Source organism: Anomaloglossus baeobatrachus, chromosome 7 (genome assembly GCF_048569485.1).
Source record: "Anomaloglossus baeobatrachus isolate aAnoBae1 chromosome 7, aAnoBae1.hap1, whole genome shotgun sequence".
NCBI classification, from domain to species: Eukaryota; Metazoa; Chordata; class Amphibia; order Anura; family Aromobatidae; genus Anomaloglossus; species Anomaloglossus baeobatrachus.
In genome coordinates this window covers 6,641,833-6,664,518 of record NC_134359.1, presented here as the reverse complement: position 1 = coordinate 6,664,518, position 22,686 = coordinate 6,641,833, and the positions used below count along the sequence as shown (strand labels likewise).

At 58.1% G+C, this 22,686-nt stretch overlaps 1 protein-coding gene across 1 annotated transcript in view; it reads right to left on the bottom strand.

The window, feature by feature from the left end:
- The window catches only part of MUC13 (mucin 13, cell surface associated), a 42,650-nt gene extending 19,964 nt beyond the window's left edge, over positions 1–22,686 (bottom strand). Inside the window, exons 1-6 of the mRNA XM_075318747.1 lie at positions 22,611–22,686; positions 11,196–11,588; positions 10,652–10,777; positions 6,928–7,028; positions 4,864–4,922; positions 2,041–2,192 (exon numbers count right to left, since the gene is read on the bottom strand). Of these exons, the coding sequence (XP_075174862.1) occupies positions 2,041–2,192; positions 4,864–4,922; positions 6,928–7,028; positions 10,652–10,777; positions 11,196–11,588; positions 22,611–22,665 (886 nt within the window). The 5' untranslated portion in view covers positions 22,666–22,686. The remainder of the gene's footprint in view (positions 1–2,040; positions 2,193–4,863; positions 4,923–6,927; positions 7,029–10,651; positions 10,778–11,195; positions 11,589–22,610) is intronic.

The following is a 22,686-nucleotide window of genomic DNA, read 5'->3' as shown; positions in this document are numbered from 1 at the left end:
GTGGAGGATAAGACACGATGTAACAGCAGAATAGTGACCACAGCTCTGGAGGTGAGTGGAGGATAAGACATGATGTAACAGCAGAATAGTGAGTGCAGCTCTGGAGGTGAGTGGAGGATAAGACACGATGTAACAGCAGAATAGTGACCACAGCTCTGGAGGTGAGTGGAGGATAAGACATGATGTAACAGCAGAATAGTGACTGCAGCTCTGGAGGTGAGTGGAGGATAAGACACGATGTAACAGCAGAATAGTGACTGCAGCTCTGGAGGTGACTGGAGGATAAGACACGATGTAACAGCAGAATAGTGACTGCAGCTCTGGAGGTGAGTGGAGGATAAGACACGATGTAACAGCAGAATAGTGAGTGGAGCTCTGGAGGTGAGTGGAGGATAAGGCACGATGTAACAGCAGAATAGTGACTGCAGCTCTGGAGGTGAGTGGAGGATAAGACACGATGTAACAGCAGAATAGTGACTGCAGCTCTGGAGGTGACTGGAGGATAAGACACGATGTAACAGCAGAATAGTGACTGCAGCTCTGGAGGTGAGTGGAGGATAAGACACGATGTAACAGCAGAATAGTGACTGCAGCTCTGGAGGTGAGTGGAGGATAAGACACGATGTAACAGCAGAATAGTGATTGCAGCTCTGGAGGTGAGTGGAGGATAAGACATGATGTAACAGCAGAATAGTGACTGCAGCTCTGGAGGTGAGTGGAGGATAAGACACGATGTAACAGCAGAATAGTGACTGCAGCTCTGGAGGTGACTGGAGGATAAGACACGATGTAACAGCAGAATAGTGACTGCAGCTCTGGAGGTGAGTGGAGGATAAGACACGATGTAACAGCAGAATAGTGACTGCAGCTCTGGAGGTGACTGGAGGATAAGACACGATGTAACAGCAGAATAGTGACTGCAGCTCTGGAGGTGAGTGGAGGATAAGACACGATGTAACAGCAGAATAGTGACTGCAGCTCTGGAGGTGAGTGGAGGATAAGACACGATGTAACAGCAGAATAGTGATTGCAGCTCTGGAGGTGAGTGGAGGATAAGACACGATGTAACAGCAGAATAGTGATTGCAGCTCTGGAGGTGAGTGGAGGATAAGACACGATGTAACAGCAGAATAGTGAGTGGAGCTCTGGAGGTGAGTGGAGGATAAGGCACGATGTAACAGCAGAATAGTGACTGCAGCTCTGGAGGTGAGTGGAGGATAAGACACGATGTAACAGCAGAATAGTGACTGCAGCTCTGGAGGTGACTGGAGGATAAGACACGATGTAACAGCAGAATAGTGACTGCAGCTCTGGAGGTGAGTGGAGGATAAGACACGATGTAACAGCAGAATAGTGACTGCAGCTCTGGAGGTGAGTGGAGGATAAGACACGATGTAACAGCAGAATAGTGATTGCAGCTCTGGAGGTGAGTGGAGGATAAGACATGATGTAACAGCAGAATAGTGACTGCAGCTCTGGAGGTGAGTGGAGGATAAGACACGATGTAACAGCAGAATAGTGACTGCAGCTCTGGAGGTGACTGGAGGATAAGACACGATGTAACAGCAGAATAGTGACTGCAGCTCTGGAGGTGAGTGGAGGATAAGACACGATGTAACAGCAGAATAGTGACTGCAGCTCTGGAGGTGACTGGAGGATAAGACACGATGTAACAGCAGAATAGTGACTGCAGCTCTGGAGGTGAGTGGAGGATAAGACACGATGTAACAGCAGAATAGTGACTGCAGCTCTGGAGGTGAGTGGAGGATAAGACACGATGTAACAGCAGAATAGTGACTGCAGCTCTGGAGGTGAGTGGAGGATAAGACACGATGTAACAGCAGAATAGTGACTGCAGCTCTGGAGGTGAGTGGAGGATAAGACACGATGTAACAGCAGAATAGTGATTGCAGCTCTGGAGGTGAGTGGAGGATAAGACATGATGTAACAGCAGAATAGTGAGTGCAGCTCTGGAGGTGAGTGGATGGTGATTCTCTGTGCTCGGCTGGTTGTGGTGCTGCAGTGTATACGGACACTCACCTTTATATGCTGTGAAGCTTCCGCTGAGGCTCTTGAACGCCTCGGTGACATTGGCCGCGGTCACCGCGCCGGGCGTGAACATGTTACTGACTTTGATGATGACGTCTCCGGGGCTTCGGCGGTGTCTGGTTGGAGATTTGGAAGAAACCTCCCTAAAAGAAAGAACAAATGACTGTGCTTGTGGCAGGTGTCACAGGGTGTCAGGGACAGCGGGGGGGGTGTAATGAGGGTGCATGTAGAGTATTGGGGTCAGCAGCGGGTCATACGGGGGCAGGTGATACCGCCTGCATAATATGGCAGTCGGGGTGCGAAAATCTGTTCGGGGCAGCTTTTCAGATGGTGCTGGTGGATCCCCGGAGTCTGGCAGGGTGGCTTCTCCCCCCCCGGTCTCTGGCAGGGTGGCCTCTCCCCCCGGCCCCGATGGTGGCTTCTCCCCCCCCCCCCCGGAGTCTGGCAGGGTGGCTTCTCCCCCCCCGGTCTCTGGCAGGGTGGCCTCTCCCCCCGGCCCCGATGGTGGCTTCTCCCCCCCCCCGGTCTCTGGCAGGGTGGCCTCTCCCCCCGGCCCCGATGGTGGCTTCTCCCCCCCCCCCCGGAGTCTGGCAGGGTGGCTTCTCCCCCCCCGGTCTCTGGCAGGGTGGCTTCTCCCCCCCCCCGGTCTCTGGCAGGGTGGCTTCTCCCCCCGGCCCCGATGGTGGCTTCTCCCCCCCCGGTCTCTGGCAGGGTGGCCTCTCCCCCCGGCCCCGATGGTGGCTTCTCCCCCCCCCCCCCGGTGTCTGGCAGGGTGGCTTCTCCCCCCCCGGTCTCTGGCAGGGTGGCTTCTCCCCCCGGCCCCGATGGTGGCTTCTCCCCCCCCCCCGGTCTCTGGCAGGGTGGCCTCTCCCCCCGGCCCCGATGGTGGCTACTCCCCCCCCCTGGTGTCTGGCAGGGTGGCCTCTCCCCCCGGCCCCGATGGTGGCTTCTCCCCCCCCCCCGGTGTCTGGCAGGGTGGCCTCTCCCCCCGGTCCCGGTGGTGGCTTCTCCCCCCCCACCTGGTGTCTGGCAGGGTGGCCTCTCCCCCCGGCCCCGATGGTGGCTTCTCCCCCCCCCCCGGTGTCTGGCAGGGTGGCCTCTCCCCCCGGTCCCGGTGGTGGCTTCTCCCCCCCCACCTGGTGTCTGGCAGGGTGGCCTCTCCCCCCGGTCCCGGTGGTGGCTTCTCCCCCCCCACCTGGTGTCTGGCAGGGTGGCCTCTCCCCCCGGCCCCGATGGTGGCTACTCCCCCCCCCCCCGGAGTCTGGCAGGGTGGCCTCTCCCCCCGGCCCCGATGGTGGCTTCTCCCCCCCCCCCGGTGTCTGGCAGGGTGGCCTCTCCCCCCGGTCCCGGTGGTGGCTTCTCCCCCCCCCACCTGGTGTCTGGCAGGGTGGCCTCTCCCCCCGGCCCCGATGGTGGCTTCTCCCCCCCCCGGTGTCTGGCAGGGTGGCCTCTCCCCCCGGTCCCGGTGGTGGCTTCTCCCCCCCCACCTGGTGTCTGGCAGGGTGGCCTCTCCCCCCAGCCCCGGTCGTTGGTCCCCCCCCCCCTGTCTGGTATGTTTAACCCAAAATAAGTCACTGAATGTCTTATTCCTGAGTGGAAAATTTGTCCTGTATTCACCGCGCCCATCACCCTCATTGTGCCCATCACCCTCATTGCGCCCATCACCCTCATTGTGCCCATCACCCTCACCGCGCCCATCACCCTCACCGCGCCCATCACCCTCATTGTGCCCATCACCCTCACCGCGCCCATCACCCTCTCCGCGCCCATCACCCTCATTGTGCCCATCACCCTCACCGCGCCCATCACCCTCACCGCGCCCATCACCCTCACCGCGCCCATCACCCTCACCGCGCCCATCACCCTCATTGTGCCCATCACCCTCATTGCGCCCATCACCCTCACCGCGCCCATTACCCTCATTGCGCCCATCACCCTCACCGCGCCCATCACCCTCACCGCGCCCATCACCCTCATTGTGCCCATCACCCTCACCGCACCCATCACCCTCACCGCGCCCATCACCCTCATTGTGCCCATCACCCTCATTGTGCCCATCACCCTCACCGCGCCCATCACCCTCACCGCGCCCATCACCCTCACCGTGCCCATCACCCTCACCGCGCCCATCACCCTCATTGTGCCCATCACCCTCATTGCGCCCATCACCCTCACCGCGCCCATTACCCTCATTGCGCCCATCACCCTCACCGCGCCCATCACCCTCACCGCGCCCATCACCCTCATTGTGCCCATCACCCTCACCGCACCCATCACCCTCACCGCGCCCATCACCCTCATTGTGCCCATCACCCTCATTGCGCCCATCACCCTCACTGTGTCCATCACCCTCACCGCGCCCATCACCCTCACCGCGCCCATCACCCTCATTGTGCCCAACACCCTCATTGCGCCCATCACCCTCATTGCGCCCATCACCCTCATTGCGCCCATCACCCTCATTGCGCCCATCACCCTCACCGCGTCCATCACCCTCATTGCGCCCATTACCCTCACCGCGCCCATCACCCTGACTGCGCCCATCACCCTCACCGCACCCATCACCCTCACCGCACCCATCACCCTCACCGCACCCATCACCCTGACTGCGCCCATCACCCTCACCGCGCCCATCACCCTCACCGCACCCATCACCCTCACCGCACCCATCACCCTGACTGCGCCCATCACCCTGACTGCGCCCATCACCCTCACCGCACCCATCACCCTGACTGCGCCCATCACCCTGACTGCGCCCATCACCCTCACCGCACCCATCACCCTGACTGCGCCCATCACCCTGACTGCACTCACCTCATCTCCAGCACAACTGAGCCCAGATACGAGGGGAGATGTGACAACTTATTGCTGCACTGGAGATAAAAGCAGAACAAATCACCATCCGCCATCCGACAACCAGTGGTGTGTGGTCAGCCCCGCCCTCTACATATGACACCGCCCCCCGGTGATGACATCACTGATACAATAATATGTGATCAGACATGAGACCACACCCCTTACATACAGCCCCGCCCCTGGTGATGACATCACTGATATAATGACATGAGACCACACCCCTTACATACAGCCCCGCCCCTGGTGATGACATCACTGATATAATGACATGAGACCACACCCCTTATATACAGCCCCGCCCCTGGTGATGACATCACTGATCTAATGACATGAGACCACACCCCTTATATACAGCCCCACCCCTGGTGATGACATCACTGATATAATGACATGAGACCACACCCCTTATATACAGCCCCGCCCCTGGTGATGACATCACTGATATAATGACATGAGACCACACCCCTTATATACAGCCCCGCCCCTGGTGATGACATCACTGATCTAATGACATGAGACCACACCCCTTATATACAGCCCCGCCCCTGGTGATGACATCACTGATATAATGACATGAGACCACACCCCTTATATACAGCCCCGCCCCTGGTGATGACATCACTGATCTAATGACATGAGACCACACCCCTTATATACAGCCCCGCCCCTGGTGATGACATCACTGATATAATGACATGAGACCACACCCCTTACATACAGCCCCGCCCCTGGTGATGACATCACTGATATGATGACATGAGACCACACCCCTTATATACAGCCCCACCCCTGGTGCTGACATCACTGATATAATTACATGAGACCACACCCCTTACATACAGCCCCACCCCTGGTGCTGACATCACTGATATAATGACATGAGACCACACCCCTTACATACAGCCCCACCCCTGGTGCTGACATCACTGATATAATTACATGAGACCACACCCCTTACATACAGCCCCACCCCTGGTGCTGACATCACTGATATAATGACATGAGACCACACCCCTTACATACAGCCCCGCCCCTGGTGCTGACATCACTGATATAATGACATGAGACCACACCCCTTACATACAGCCCCGCCCCTGGTGCTGACATCACTGATCTAATGACATGAGACCACACCCCTTATATACAGCCCCGCCCCTGGTGATGACATCACTGATATAATGACATGAGACCACACCCCTTACATACAGCCCCACCCCTGGTGCTGACATCACTGATATAATGACATGAGACCACACCCCTTACATACAGCCCCGCCCCTGGTGATGACATCACTGATATAATGACATGAGACCACACCCCTTATATACAGCCCCGCCCCTGGTGATGACATCACTGATCTAATGACATGAGACCACACCCCTTACATACAGCCCCGCCCCTGGTGATGACATCACTGATCTAATGACATGAGACCACACCCCTTATATACAGCCCCGCCCCTGGTGCTGACATCACTGATCTAATGACATGAGACCACACCCCTTACATACAGCCCCGCCCCTGGTGCTGACATCACTGATCTAATGACATGAGACCACACCCCTTATATACAGCCCCGCCCCTGGTGCTGACATCACTGATATAATTACATGAGACCACACCCCTTACATACAGCCCCACCCCTGGTGCTGACATCACTGATATAATGACATGAGACCACACCCCTTACATACAGCCCCGCCCCTGGTGCTGACATCACTGATATAATTACATGAGACCACACCCCTTACATACAGCCCCACCCCTGGTGCTGACATCACTGATATAATGACATGAGACCACACCCCTTACATACAGCCCCGCCCCTGGTGCTGACATCACTGATATAATGACATGAGACCACACCCCTTACATACAGCCCCGCCCCTGGTGCTGACATCACTGATATAATGACATGAGACCACACCCCTTACATACAGCCCCGCCCCTGGTGCTGACATCACTGATATAATGACATGAGACCACACCCCTTACATACAGCCCCACCCCTGGTGATCTCACCTCTTTGGTCACTTTTTCGTGTATTGCGGTGTATTCCGGCGTTTGCGGCTCCGGCTTGAACGTTTGTCCGGTTATAGTGAGTTCACCATAGAAGCTTTCACCTGGAGGAGGAGACGTCGGACGTTATCACACAAGATGCTCCGATACCGGCGCCAATCCAAGCTCCAGGCCAGTAATTACCGAGAAATTCAGATTACCGCACCAGTACGTGCAAACAATTGATCTTTTTACATTGAGATAAAACAAAGATAAAATTGCGAGGACAACGCATTTCAGCATAAAATCTATCTAGCCTTCATCAGGTCCATAAACCATCGTCCACTGGTGCCCTGCAGAGTGACAGCTGGGGCCCAGCACATCTGCTCCAAGTCCATTGTGAGATGCTCCTACTGCTTTAATCCCTCCCCATGGTTCCTGCTTTGTGGCCCCTGCTCTCCCCATGGTTCCTGCTTTGTGGCCCCTGCTCTCCCCATGGTTCCTGCTTTGTGGCCCCTGCTCTCCCCATGGTTCCTGCTTTGTGGCCTCTGCTCTCCCCATGGCTCTTGCTCTTCCCCGTGTCCTGCTGCTCTCCACTTTGGCCTGCTGCTCTCCCCGTATCCTGCTGCTCGCTCTCCCCCGTAACCTGCTGCTCTCCCCCATGTTCTGCTGCTCTCCCCCGTGTCCTGCTCTCCCCCGGGGACTCCTGTTCTCCCCCGTGTCCTGCTGCTCTTCCAGGGACACCTGTTCTCCCCCGTGTCCTGCTGCTCTCCCCCGTATCCTGCTGCTCGCTTTCCCCCATATCCTGCTGCTCTCCTCCGTGTCCTGCTGCTCTCCCCCGTGTCCTGCTGCTCTCTTCCGTGTCCTGCTGCTCTTCCCGGGGCTCCTGCTCTCCCCCGGGGACGCCTGTTCTCCCCCGTGTCCTGCTGCTCTTCCCCGTGTCCTGCTGCTCTCCCCCGTGTCCTGCTGCTCTCCCCCGTGTCCTGCTGCTCTCCCCCGTGTCCAGCTGCTCTCCCCCGTGTCCAGCTGCTCTCCCCCGTATCATGCTGCTCTCCCCCGTATCATGCTGCTCTCCCCCGTGTCCTGCTGCTCTCCCCCGTGTCCTGCTGCTCTCCCCCGTGTCCTGCTGCTCTTCCTGGGGCTCCTGCTCTCCCCCGGGGACTCCTGTTCTCCCCCGTGTCCTGCTGCTCTCCCTCGTGTCCTGCTGCTCTCCCCCTTTGTCCTGCTGCTCTCCCCCTTTGTCCTGCTGCTCTCCCCCTTTGTCCTGCTGCTCTCCCCCTTTGTCCTGCTGCTCTCCCCCTTTGTCCTGCTGCTCTCCCCCTTTGTCCTGCTGCTCTCCCCCTTTGTCCTACTGCTCTCCCCCTTTGTCCTACTGCTCTCCCCCTTTGTCCTACTGCTCTCCCCGGGGACTCCTGTTCTCCCCCGTGTCCTGCTGCTCTCCCTCGTGTTCTGCTGCTCTCCCCCTTTGTCCTGCTGCTCTCCCCCTTTTTCCTACTGCTCTCCCCCTTTGTCCTGCTGCTCTCCCCCTTTTTCCTACTGCTCTACCCCTTTGTCCTGCTGCTCTCCCCCATGTCCTGCTGCTTTCCCCTTTGTCCTCCTGCTTTCCCTCGTGTTCTGCAGCTCTCTCCTTTGGCCTGCTGCTCTCCCCCTTTGTCCTACTGCTCTCCCCGGGGCTCCTGCTCTCCCTCGTGTCCTGCTGCTCTCCCCTTTGTCCTGCTGCTCTCCCCTTTGTCCTGCTGCTCTCCCCATGGCTCCTGCTCCCCCCGTGTCCTGCTGCTCTCCCCCATGTCCTGCTGCTCTCCCCCGTGTCCTGCTGCTCTCCCCGGGCTCCTGCTCTCCCCCATGTCCTGCTGCTCTCCCCCATGTCCTGCTACTCTCCCCGGGCTCCTGCTCTCCCCCATGTCCTGCTGCTCTCCCCCATGTCCTGCTACTCTCCCCGGGCTCCTGCTCTCCCCCATGTCCTGCTACTCTCTCCGGGCTCCTGCTCTCCCCCATGTCCTGCTACTCTCCCCGGGCTCCTGCTCTCCCCGGGCTCCTGCTCTCCCCCATGTCCTGCTGCTCTCCCCCATGTCCTGCTGCTCTCCCCCATGTCCTGCTGCTCTCCCCCATGTCCTGCTGCTCTCCCCCGTGTCCTGCTGCTCTCCCCGGAGCTCCTGCTCCCCCCATGTCCTGCTGCTCTACCCGGGCTCCTGCTCTCCCCCGTGTCCTGCTGCTCTCCCCCGTGTTCTGCTAATCTCCCCGGGCTCCTGCTCTCCCCCATGTCCTGCTGCTCTCCCCCATGTCCTGCTACTCTCCCCGGGCTCCTGCTCTCCCCCATGTCCTGCTGCTCTCCCCCATGTCCTGCTGCTCTCCCCCATGTCCTGCTGCTCTCCCCCGTGTCCTGCTGCTCTCCCCGGAGCTCCTGCTCCCCCCATGTCCGGCTGCTCTACCCGGGCTCCTGCTCTCCCCCGTGTCCTGCTGCTCTCCCCCGTGTTCTGCTACTCTCCCCGGGCTCCTGCTCTCCCCCATGTCCTGCTGCTCTCCCCCATGTCCTGCTACTCTCCCCGGGCTCCTGCTCTCCCCCATGTCCTGCTGCTCTCCCCCATGTCCTGCTGCTCTCCCCCGTGTCCTGCTGCTCTCCCCCGTGTCCTGCTGCTCTCCCCCGTGTCCTGCTGCTCTCCCCCGTGTCCTGCTGCTCTCCCCCGTGTCCTGCTGCTCTCCCCGGAGCTCCTGCTCCCCCCATGTCCTGCTGCTCTACCCGGGATCCTGCTCTCCCCCGTGTCCTGCTGCTCTCCCCCGTGTCCTGCTACTCTCCCCGGGCTCCTGCTCTCCCCCATGTCCTGCTGATCTCCCCCATGTCCTGCTACTCTCCCCGGGCTCCTGCTCTCCCCCATGTCCTGCTGCTCTCCCCCATGTCCTGCTACTCTCCCCGGGCTCCTGCTCTCCCCCATGTCCTGCTACTCTCCCTGGGCTCCTGCTCTCCCCCATGTCCTGCTGCTCTCCCCCGTGTCCCGCTGCTCTCCCCGGGCTCCTGCTCTCCTCCATGTCCTGCTGCTCTTCCCTGTGTCCTGCTGCTCTCCCCCGTGTCCTGCTGCTCTCCCCGGAGCTCCTGCTCTCCTCCGTGTCCTGCTGCTCTCCCCCGTGTCCTGCTGCTCTCCCCCGTGTCCTGCTGCTCTCCCCCGTGTCCTGCTGCTCTCCCCCGTGTCCTGCTGCTCTCCCCATGTCCTGCTGCTCTCCCCATGTCCTGCTGCTCTACCAGGGCTCCTGCTCTCCCCCGTGTCCTGCTGCTCTCCCCCGTGTCCTGCTGCTCTCCCCCGTGTCCTGCTGCTCTTCCCCGGGGCTCCTGCTCTTCCCCGTGTCCTGCTGCTCTCCCCCGTGTCCCGCTGCTCTCCCCGGAGCTCCTGCTACCCCCATGTCCTGCTGCTCTCCCCGGGCTCCTGCTCTCCCCCGTGTCCTGCTGCTCTCCCCCGTGTCCTGCTGCTCTTCCCCGGGGCTCCTGCTCTTCCCCGTGTCCTGCTGCTCTTCCCCGGGGCTCCTGCTCTTCCCCGTGTCCTGCTGCTCTCCCCCGTGTCCTGCTGCTCTCCCCGGAGCTCCTGCTCCCCCCATGTCCTGCTGCTCTCCCCGGAGCTCCTGCTCTCCCCCGTGTCCTGCTGCTCTCCCCCGTGTCCTGCTGCTCTCCCCCGTGTCCTGCTGCTCTCCCCCGTGTTTTGCTGCTCTCCGTGTATGCTCTGGGGATATATAACCTGTGGCTCGTGGTGTGGCTCCTCACCTCCGCTGCAGCTCTTCTCCTCTGGGTTGTAGTGGTAGTTGAGTGGGCACCGGCACTCGTATGTGTTGTGGAGCTGGATGCAGGTGGAGCCGTTCACACAGGCAGCAGGTGAGCAGATCTTGGGCTCTGCGGACAGAGGGACAGGTGAGGGGCGGAGACCCCAGAAAATGAAACGTTCTGGGGGTCTTCCAGATCTCTGCTGGCTCCAGTGAATGGGAATAAGTGAGGATTATACGGACACAATGAAATCTCCCAACAGCTGGAATGTTTCCATTCACTGACGAGACTGCATGGAACAAGCCGCTATAGGGCAGTATTCACACCTGCGCCGGTGACGCCCCCCAAACCTCTATAATGGGTGGGTTCTATTGTTTGCTTGTAGTTTTGGGATGGTGGAAGGGCGCGGGGGGCAGAATTGCAGTGTGATCCAGTGTTGGAATCCACCACAGAGGCGCCAGGTCCAGGAGTGAGAGAAAGTGACACGTGGCGCAGTCACCCTGGCGGCCAGCGGTGATAACATGGGGGGGGGGGGAGTCATACTTACTGGATGTGGTGAGACCACCTGCCATGGTGGTCACTGGCTCCATCTTTGTTGTGGTGACATTGGGGTCGTTTGTCTGCACTGTTTGCGGTGATCCCGTATCTGGCGCTTCCGTTGATGCCGTATCTGGTGATCCCGTATCTGGCGCTTCCGTTGATGCCGTATCTGGTGATCCCGTATCTGGCGCTTCCGTCGATGCCGTATCTGGTGATCCCGTATCTTCTGTCACTGCCGTATCTGGTGATCCAGTATTTGGCGCTTCCGTTGATGCCGTATCTGGTGATCCCGTATCTGGCGCTTCCGTTGATGCCGTATCTGGTGATCCCGTATTTGGCGCTTCCGTTGATGGCGCATCTGGTGATTCTGTGCTTGGTGCAGCTGTGGAAGCTGCGTTCACTGTGGATGGACGACATTAATACAAATGATGATGATGATGCACCGCCGGCACAAAGCCCCCGCACTGCCGGAACAAAGCCCCCGCACCGCCGGCACAAAGCCCCCGCACCGCTGGCAGCAGGATGTGTCTGGATTTTCTGACGCACGAGAATTCCTGTAATCCGGATTTCGATATGTCAAATAAATCTGTAATCCGAGCAGACGGATCCAGCATCCGGATATCCGGGAAAGCTATAATCCAGCAGATTGGGATTATTCCCTCCAGATTGCAGGAATTTATACTAGAAATATAAGAGCATAAAATGCCTAGATTAAAGGCAGCAGACATCTCCACAACGGGGAGGTGTGAGAGGCCGAGTGTGCGGAGGACAGGGGGGGAGTAAGGGGCCGAGTGTGCGGAGGACAGGGGGGAATAAGGGACCGAGTGTGCGGAGGACAGGGGGGAATAAGGGACCGAGTGTGCGGAGGACAGGGGGGAATAAGGGACCGAGTGTGCGGAGGACAGGGGGGAATAAGGGGCCGAGTGTGCGGAGGACAGGGGGAATAAGGGGCCGAGTGTGCGGAGGATAGGGGGGAGTGTCACAAACCACCGGGGGGTCACTCAGAAATCCCCCGCGCTGGCTACCAGTACGTCACAATCGGGGGGTAACAAGTGGGGGTCACCCCTACTTTATACCTCCCGACCGACAGACAGAGCACGTGACGCGCTCTCTAGCGCCCCTCTTATAGTCAGGCCAATTATGGAATTGCCCGACAATAAGCAAGGAGGCCGCTATACTACTTATGCCGATTATTGAAGGGTCCCCGGTGAGAGTAAGGTATATATTCCCCCGACCTCCGCGGGCGGAATATATAAAATCTCCCCGAATCTCACTGGCCTCCCCACAATAATCCTTGGCACAACTCGCTGCCACCAACCGCTTCACGGTAACTATTAGCCGAACACACAGACGTGGGATTCAAGATCGAGATAACAGAACAGCCCAAGATTAATTATATAATTTAATCGCCTAAAGCACACTAGAAACTACAATATATACAATAGGGAATCTACAGAATATACATATGTCAGAGTACAGTTACAATCAAAGCATGGGTTACAAACAGGTATGCAATTCAATCAGTTACCTTGTGCGTCTGGCCACAGGGGGGCGCTGTAGACCAGGTTTCCAGGAACTCCCACAGATGTTTCCTACACGTGCCCCCAGCGAAAGAACACTGGAAAATGGCCGAAGTAGGGTTATCAACCTGGGCAAATCCAGGTCCCCTCCTACCTTAGTGACCTCACAGGGAAGCACTGCCACTCCCCCTGCATGGATCAGAATTATCCAGCAAAGGGGATATTGGCCATAACTTTGCCTGGGAGCGTCGTAGGCGGACGCCAATGCTCTCATTGTGACAGTTATGAATTTAGCTACAGAACGAGGGGACTCATGACCTGTCTGCCAGTTCCCCATTGGCTGATATCACGCCTGGGGCATTTCCCAATGTCCTGTTCCCATAAAAAGGGGGTGCCGGCATCGTCCACATGCGGAGACACCATTTTTATGGTTGCCATATTTATCGGAAATATGGCTTGCGAGATATGAACCATTTTTTACTGGAGTCGTTCTGTCTGGCTATTTCCATAGCCTTGCTAACTAGCTAGCAGCTCCTACTACAGGGTGACGGCAGGGAGTCATCCTGTGTCCATTGTCCTAAAGCCACCTAATTTCCATATCACAGGACATGGCCATGGATTTGTTGCTAAACCAGTTGTGTGAAGGGAAGGGGGTAGTGACACCAGGAGAGGGCTTCCTGACATGACTTGAATGTCATGATTTATCGTCATATCTCCGGATTTACCTCACAGGAGTAAGGGGCCGAGTGTGCGGAGGATAGGGGGGCGTAGGGGCCGAGTGTGCGGAGGACAGGGGGGAATAAGGGACCGAGTGTGCAGAGGACAGGGGGGAATAAGGGGCCGAGTGTGCGGAGGACAGGGGGGAATAAGGGACCGAGTGTGCAGAGGACAGGGGGGAATAAGGGGCCGAGTGTGCGGAGGACAGGGGGGAATAAGGGGCCGAGTGTGCGGAGGACAGGGGGGAATAAGGGGCCGAGTGTGCGGAGGACAGGGGGGAATAAGGGGCCGAGTGTGCTGAGGACAGGGGGGAATAAGGGGCCGAGTGTGCGGAGGACAGGGGGGAATAAGGGGCCGAGTGTGCGGAGGACAGGGGGGAATAAGGGGCCGAGTGTGCGGAGGACAGGGGGGAATAAGGGGCCGAGTGTGTGGAGGACAGGGGGGAATAAGGGGCAGAGTGTGCGGAGGATAGGGGGGAGTAGGGGCCGAGTGTGCGGAGGACGGTGGTAGTGAGGGGCCGAGTGTGCGGAGGATGATGGTAGTGAGGGGCCGAGTGTGCGGAGGACGATGGTAGTGAGGGGCCGAGTGTGCGGAGGACGGTGGTGGTGAGGGGCCGAGTGTGCAGAGGACAGGGGGGAGTAAAGGGCCGAGTGTGCAGAGGACATGGGGGAGTAAAGGGCCAAGTGTGCGGAGGATAGGGGGGAGTAAGGGGCCAAGTGTGCGGAGGATAGGGGGGAGTAAGGGGCCAAGTGTGCGGAGGACGGTGGTAGTGAGGGGCTGAGTGTGCAGAGGACAGGGAGAGTAAGGGGCCGAGTGTGCGGAGGATAGTGGGGAGTAAGGGGCCGAGTGTACGGAGGATAGGGGGGGAGTAAGGGGCCGAGTGTGCAGAGGACGGTAGTAGTGAGGGGCCGAGTGTGCGGAGGACGGTGGTAGTGAGGGGTCGATGTGCGGAGGACGGTGGTGGTGAGGGGCCGAGTGTGCAGAGGACGGTTGTAGTGAGGGGCCGAGTGTGCAGAGGACTGTGGTAGTGAGGGGTCGAGTGTGCGGAGGACGGTGTTAATGAGGGGCTGATTGTGCCGAGGACGGTGGTAGTGAGGGGCGGATGATGGTGGTAGTCAGGAGTGGAGTGTGCGGAGGACGGTAGTAGTGAGGGGCGGAGGACGATGTTAGTCAGTAGTGGAGTGTGCGGAGGACGGGGGTAATGAGGGGCGGAGGACATTGGTAGTGAGGGAAGAAGTGTGCGGAGGACAGTGGTAGTGAGGGGCGGAGAACGGTGGTAGTGAGGGGTCGAGTGTGTGGAGGACGGTGGTAGTGAGGGGCTGAGTGTGCGGAGGACGGTGGTAGTGAGGGGCGGATGACGGTGGTAGTCAGGAGTGGAGGGTGCAGATGATGGTGGTAGTGAGGGGCGGAGGACGGTGGTAGTGAGGGATGGAGTGTGTGGAGGACAGTGGTAGTGAGGGGAGGAGAACGGTGGTAGTGAGGGGTTGAGTGTGCGGAGGACGGTGGTAGTGAGGGACAGAGGATGGTGGTAGTGAGGGGTCGAGTGTGCGGAGGACGATGGTAGTGAGGGGCAGAGGACGGTGGTAGTGAGGGGTCGGGTGTGCGGAGAATGGTGGTAGTGAGGGGTCGAGTGTGTGGAGGACGATGGTAGTGAGGGGTAGAGGATGGTGGTAGTGAGGGGTCGGGTGTGCGGAGAACGGTGGTAGTGAGGGGTCGAGTGTGCGGAGGACGATGGTAGTGAGGGGCAGAGGACGGTGGTAGTGAGGGGCGGAGGACGGTGTTAGTCAGTAGTGGAGTGTGCGGAGGACGGTGGTAGTGAGGGGTGGGATGTGCGGAGGACGGTGGTAGTGAGGGGCGGAGGACGGTGTTAGTCAGTAGTGGAGTGTGCGGAGGACGGTGGTAGTGAGGAGTGGGATGTGCGGAGAACGGTGGTAGTGAGGGGCGGAGGACGGTGGTAGTGAGGGGCTGAGTGAGCGGAGGACGGTGGTAGTGAGGGGCAGAGGACGGTGGTAGTGTCAAGGGAGGAATTTGGTTGAAGACTGCTAATGGAGCCTTCGTTTGGGATATCCAGAGACGGTGCCGTATTAGCTGTATATCAGTGCCAATATATCAATGTATATTATTATTATTATTATTATTATTTATTATTATAGCGCCATTTATTCCATGGCGCTTTACAAGTGAAAGAGGGTATACGTACAACAATCATTAACAGTACAAAACAGACTGGTATAGGAGGAGAGAGGACCCTGCCCATGAGGGCTCATAGTCTACAGGAGGAGAGAGGTCTCTGCCCGCGAGGGCTCACAGTCTACAGGGAATGGGTGATGGTACAATAGGTGAGGACAGAGCTGGTTGCGCAGTGGTCTACTGGGCTGAGGGCTATTGTAGGTTGTAGGCTTGTTGGAAGACAAAGAACACACACATGCTCTCTTTTCAGCCAGCGTCATCAACTGACTCTGTATTCTATTGTTCCAGCATTAAACACATCACTTCAGCCTGAAAGATATTTACAAAAACGTTTCCATTTGCTCACACATACTGATAAAGAATAATTAGGGGGGAGTGCGTATGGGCAGCATTGGGAGAACGCATGAGATCATACATCATCCCAAATAATACACTTTGAAGACGGTAAGAGACAATGAGATTCTGTAGGAGTGATACATGGGAGTATGGGATCACCCGCCTCATCCCACAAATACTACATTCCTTCTCCTGTGAATTTTACTGATAAGGCTCCCAATTAACTTAATGAATATCTCCTTTGTTCATTTATACTTTGGCTAACTTTTTCCAATATACAGCTTAGAATTATATTATGGGTCCATGCGATGGCTACATAGACAGACAGATAATTATGCATCTACAGCTACATTTTGATTATTTACATACACAGATATTCTCATTACGTTTGAACAAGCAAGCTATAGCTTAGTGCCACCTCCACAGTAGTGAGGGGTCGAGTGTGCAGAGAATGGTGGTAGTGAGGGGCGGAGGACGGTGGTAGTGAGGGGTCGAGTGTGCAGAGAATGGTGGTAGTGAGGGGCGGAGGACGGTGGTAGTGAGGGGTCGAGTGTGCAGAGAATGGTGGTAGTGAGGGGCGGAGGACGGTGGTAGTGAGGGGTCGAGTGTGCAGAAAATGGTGGTAGTGAGGGGCGGAGGACGGTGGTAGTGAGGGGTCGAGTGTGCAGAGAATGGTGGTAGTGAGGGGCGGAGGACGGTGGTAGTGAGGGGTCGAGTGTGCAGAAAATGGTGGTAGTGAGGGGCGGAGGACGGTGGTAGTGAGGGGTCGAGTGTGCAGAGAATGGTGGTAGTGAGGGGCGGAGGACGGTGGTAGTGAGGGGTCGAGTGTGCAGAAAATGGTGGTAGTGAGGGGCGGAGGACGGTGGTAGTGAGGGGTCGAGTGTGCAGAGAATGGTGGTAGTGAGGGGCGGAGGACGGTGGTAGTGAGGGGTCGAGTGTGCAGAAAATGGTGGTAGTGAGGGGCGGAGGACGGTGGTAGTGAGGGGTCGAGTGTGCAGAGAATGGTGGTAGTGAGGGGCGGAGGACGGTGGTAGTGAGGGGTCGAGTGTGCAGAAAATGGTGGTAGTGAGGGGCGGAGGACGGTGGTAGTGAGGGGTCGAGTGTGCAGAGAATGGTGGTAGTGAGGGGCGGAGGACGGTGGTAGTGAGGGGTCGAGTGTGCAGAAAATGGTGGTAGTGAGGGGCGGAGGACGGTGGTAGTGAGGGGTCGAGTGTGCAGAGAATGGTGGTAGTGAGGGGCGGAGGACGGTGGTAGTGAGGGGTCGAGTGTGCAGAAAATGGTGGTAGTGAGGGGCGGAGGACGGTGGTAGTGAGGGGTCGAGTGTGCAGAGAATGGTGGTAGTGAGGGGCGGAGGACGGTGGTAGTGAGGGGTCGAGTGTGCAGAAAATGGTGGTAGTGAGGGGCGGAGGACGGTGGTAGTGAGGGGTCGAGTGTGCAGAGAATGGTGGTAGTGAGGGGCGGAGGACGGTGGTAGTGAGGGGCGGAGGACGGTGGTAGTGAGGGGTCGAGTGTGCAGAGAATGGTGGTAGTGAGGGGCAGAGGACGGTGGTAGTGAGGGGTCGAGTGTGCAGAGAATGGTGGTAGTGAGGGGCGGAGGACGGTGGTAGTGAGGGGTCGAGTGTGCAGAAAATGGTGGTAGTGAGGGGCGGAGGACGGTGGTAGTGAGGGGCTGAGTGAGCGGAGGACGGTGGTAGTGAGGGGCAGAGGACGGTAGTAGTGAGGGGTCGGGGTGTGCAGAGAATGGTGGTAGTGAGGGGCTGAGTGAGCGGAGGACGGTGGTAGTGAGGGGCAGAGGACGGTGGTAGTGAGGGGTCGAGTGTGCAGAGAATGGTGGTAGTGAGGGGCTGAGTGAGCGGAGGACGGTGGTAGTGAGGGGCAGAGGACGGTGGTAGTGAGGGGTCGAGTGTGCAGAGAATGGTGGTAGTGAGGGGCTGAGTGAGCGGAGGACGGTGGTAGTGAGGGGCAGAGGACGGTGGTAGTGAGGGGTCGAGTGTGCAGAGAATGGTGGTAGTGAGGGGCAGAGGACGGTGGTAGTGAGGGGTCGAGTGTGCAGAGAACGGTGGTAGTGAGGGGTCGAGTGTGCAGAGAATGGTGGTAGTGAGGGGCAGAGGACGGTGGTAGTGAGGGGCAGAGGACGGTGGTAGTGAGGGGTCGAGTGTGCGGAGGACGATGGTAGTGAGGGGCAGAGGACGGTGGTAGTGAGGGGTCGAGTGTGCAGAGAATGGTGGTAGTGAGGGGTGGATGATGGTGGTAGTCAGGAGTGGAGTGTGCGGAGGACGGTGTGTAACGCCTGCCTGGATCCACAGACTCAGAGGGGCTGTAATGGACAGGCTATAGGGAAGCCACTTGCCAAGCAGGACCCCCATAACCCTGAAACCCTTTAACCCCTATACAGGGATTTGGAATTACACAGGGCCCTGGTGATCACTACCTGTGGAAGGCTGCAGTCCGATGAGAGTAGTCGTCAGGCAGGGTCAAACCAGGAATAGCAGAACAGGGACAGAATCGTCAGGCAAGGACGTAATCAGAAAACGTAGCAGAGGTCAAATCCGGATCAGGCAGCGAGGTACAAAAACAGCAGCAGAAGGGTAGTCAGAAAACACGCACACAACATCACAGGGCGAAACAGGAGCCAGAATTCTCAGAACTATCTCTGGCGGAGGTCAGCAGACAGGAGGGGAATTAAAAAGGGTGTGGTGTCTTCCCATAGGCTGTAGCTGAATGATAGTACCTCAGCTGGGAGACACACGCCACCTACAGTCAGCCAGTGGCACTGCAGATCCCCAGGAAACCCAGACCAGTGGATGAGCAGAGCCTGCGCCCACCGGCACCGCTGGCATCGACTTCTCTCCCATCACCAGCACCATCCACGGCAGGAACACGGCGTCGCCTGGCGATCGAAGCAGAAGTCGATGGAACAGACTCCGGTGGTGACGTAACACGGTGGTAGTGAGGGGCTGAGTGTGAGGAAGACGGTGGTAGTGAGGGGTGGGATGTGCGGATAACGGTGGTAGTGAGGGGTGGAGGATGGTGGTAGTCAGGAGTGGAGTGTGCGGAGGACGGTGGTGGTGAGGGGCGGAGGACGGTGGTAGTGAGGGGCTGAGTGTGCGGAGGACAGTGGTAGTGAGGGGTGGGATGTGCGGAGAACGGTGGTAGTGAGGGGCGGAGGACGGTGGTAGTGAGGGGCTGAGTGAGCGGAGGACGGTGGTAGTGAGGGGCGGAGGATGGTGGTAGGAGTGGAGTGTGCAGAGGATGGTGGTAGTAAGGGGCTGAGTGTGCAGAGGACGGTGGTGGTGAGGGGCAGAGGACGGTGGTAGTGAGGTGTCGAGTGTGCGGACGACGGTGGTAGTGAGGGGCCGAGTGTGCGGAGGACGGTGGTAGTCAGGAGTGGAGTGTGTGGAGGACGGTGGTAGTGAGGGGCTGAGTGTGCGGAGGACAGTGGTAGTGAGGGGTTGAGTGTGCGGAGGACGGTGGTGGTGAGGGGCGGAGGATGGTGTTAGTGAGGGGCCGAGTGTGCGGAGGACGGTGGTGGTGAGGGGCGGAGGATGGTGTTAGTGAGGGGCCGAGTGTGCGGAGGACGGTGGTAGTGAGGGGCCGAGTGTGCGGAGGACGGTGGTAGTGAGGGGTTGAGTGTGCGGAGGACGGTGGTAGTGAGGGGTTGAGTGTGCGGAGGACAGTGGTAGTGAGGGGCGGATGACGATGGTAGTCAGGAGTGGAGGATACCGGATACGTGGTGACGTTGGTCTCTTCCGGGCGCTCGTCTTATCGTGCTGACTTTGCCCTGATGATATACATTGCAGCCATAAAGATGTGAATTGACGTCATTGCGTGTGATCATTGACCCCGGAGGCCGTCACAGCCGCCATCTTTTATCCTTCATCTATTATAATAACATGAGCGCTCCTCCACCTGCTGTGTGTGAACTGTATTAATACTCCATGCACATCCAGAGCTGCACTCACAGTGCTGCACTCACACCTCGCTGCTGCTCACTGCAGGTTGGGTTCTTCTCTGCGTATTGATAACCCTAATCTCATATAGAATATAAAGATCTACATGTCAGTGCCGTGTGTGGTGCCCCTGAGGCTTCAGTCGCCACAGGCTATTGCATCTGACTTAAGGTGCAGTACTCATCCCGGGTAAGGAAGAGGTTAACCACTGGTTTTCAGTTACACGACACACACAGCTGAGATGCTTTCCCACTGGAACTGGGCAAGAGGTGGTCACCAACAACGGAACTTCCCCAGCACTAGTGAGTCATCAGGAAGGTGGGGGCAGCACAGGGGAAGTGAGAGAACACACAGTTTTTACCTCAAAATAGTCTGAGACTCAGAACAACATGGTCGCTGTGGAGAGTGCTTAAGAGCTTCCACAGTTAGGACCGGGCAGACTGGAAGGAGCAGGAGATGACAGTGGAGGAGCTGGCTGACCGGTAGCTCCTGTGGGACGTGGGAGGAACACGGTTGCTGAGAGGAGAGCTTCATTGCTCCCTTGGAACCGGCGCTGTTCAGGGTGCAGAGCCCTAGTGTGGAACATACTCTACATTGGAGCACCAGAATCTGCCAAACAGGGGGATTCCACGTCCCTCTGGCCACCACAAGATCCCGCAGCACAGTGGCACATAGGGTCAAGAGTCGTGATTGCAGTCAGGCCCCACAGCGGATCCGCGCCACCTGCACACGGGACAGGAACTTTAACACCACACCCGGGTCCCCAAGCACTTCAGGTCACGAGGATCCACGCTAAAAAGCACAAGGAGGAAGGGCCTACAGACCACCACAGCGGCTCTGACCTTTGACGTACCCGGGATTGGCTGGAGCTCAGTCGCAGCGGAGACCGGTGCCTCCGGGCTGTGAGTAAAGACCTGGAACCGCAACTTCTGAGTCACTCCTTCATTGCCGTCGTCATCACCCCATGCTCCGGCGCCAACGTCCACTACCCCCTCCATCATCCTCCCTGGGGCCTAGCGTCACCTGCGGGAAGCTGAACTATCCGAGCTGCGACACCATCCGCCCCGGAGGACAGCGACCGCAGCTAATCCCTGACTGCACTCCGCAGGTGGTGTCACGAGACAACGCCCAACATCCTCCTCTCACCATCCTTCTCCTTTTATTGTACACCTCGGGGCCACGAAGCCGGGCAGGGCCACCCGTGACAGCCCAGACCCGACATCACCGGCCCGGAGACGGGTATATATAACCCCTTGCTCCGTGGGTGCTACACCGTGCATCATGGGATGCGGTCAGCGGGATGTCTGACAGTGCAGCATTATGAATGCAGCTCTGGATGTGACTATGATGACACTGCTTATTATATGTGAGGAGAGCGATCACCATTTATCTGCTATCATGGGTCCTGGCTCTCGGGCGTCACTATGGTGGGCGCAGGGGTGCGCACTTGGGCCCTAGACCCTAGAGGGGTCCAGAAGATTCCGTTGGACCCATATAATCAGACCAGTTCTATTAAAGACCGGTTCTAGTCGGGGCCCATGATCCGCAGCTCCAATCACACCACAAGCAGCGGCGGCCGCTGCCCATCACTGCTAAACATCGATGCAGCTTTATAATAATCTCACGAGTGATTACATCACTTGTTATACGGGCATGGGTCATCTCCGCTAGAACCAGGGCCGCTCTAACCCCCGTAAGACCCCCGATTATACATCAGCTCTGCCCCCGAGGCCTGTAAGACTCCCGATAATACGTCAGCTCTGCCCCCCGGGGCTGTAAGACCCCCGATAATACGTCAGCTCTGCCCCCGAGGCCTGTAAGACTCCCGATAATACGTCAGCTCTGCCCCCGAGGCCTGTAAGACCCCTGATAATACGTCAGCTCTGCCCCTGGGGCTGTAAGACCCCCCATAATACATCAGCTCTGCCCCCGGGGCTGTAAGACCCCCCATAATACATCAGCTCTGCCCCCCGGGGCTGTAAAATCCCCGATAATACGTCAGCTCTGCCCCCGAGGCCTGTAAGACCCCCGATAATACGTCAGCTCTGCCCCCGAGGCCTGTAAGACCCCCGATAATACGTCAGCTCTGCCCTGAGGCCTGTAAGACCCCCGATAATACGTCAGCTCTGCCCCCCGGGCCTGTAAGACCCCCGATAATACGTCAGCTCTGCCCCCGAGGCCTGTAAGACCTCCAATAATACATCAGCTCTGCCCCCGAGGCCTGTAAGACCCCCCATAATACATCAGCTCTACCCCCGGGGCTGTAAGACCCCCCCATAATACATCAGCTCTACCCCCGGGGCCTGTAAGACTCCCGATAATACATCAGCTCTGCCCCCGGGGCCTGTAAGACCCCCGATAATACGTCAGCTCTCCCCCCCAGGGCCTGTAAGACCCCCGATAATACGTCAGCTCTGCCCCCGAGGCCTGTAAGACCCCCGATAATACGTCAGCTCTGCCCCCGAGGCCTGTAAGACCCCCAATAATACGTCAGCTCTGCCCCCGAGGCCTGTAAGACCCCCGATAATACGTCAGCTCTGCCCCCGAGGCCTGTAAGACCCCCGATAATACGTCAGCTCTGCCCTGAGGCCTGTAAGACCTCCAATAATACATCAGCTCTGCCCCCGGGGCTGTAAGACCCCCGATAATACATCAGCTCTGCCCCCGGGGCTGTAAGACCCCCGATAATGTCAGTCCTCCTTTTCTTACCTTTGTGTCCTGTGGTGAGCAGTAGAATCACAGTAAGGATTGCAGCTCCCCTCATGTTTCCTGCCCGCGGTGTTCT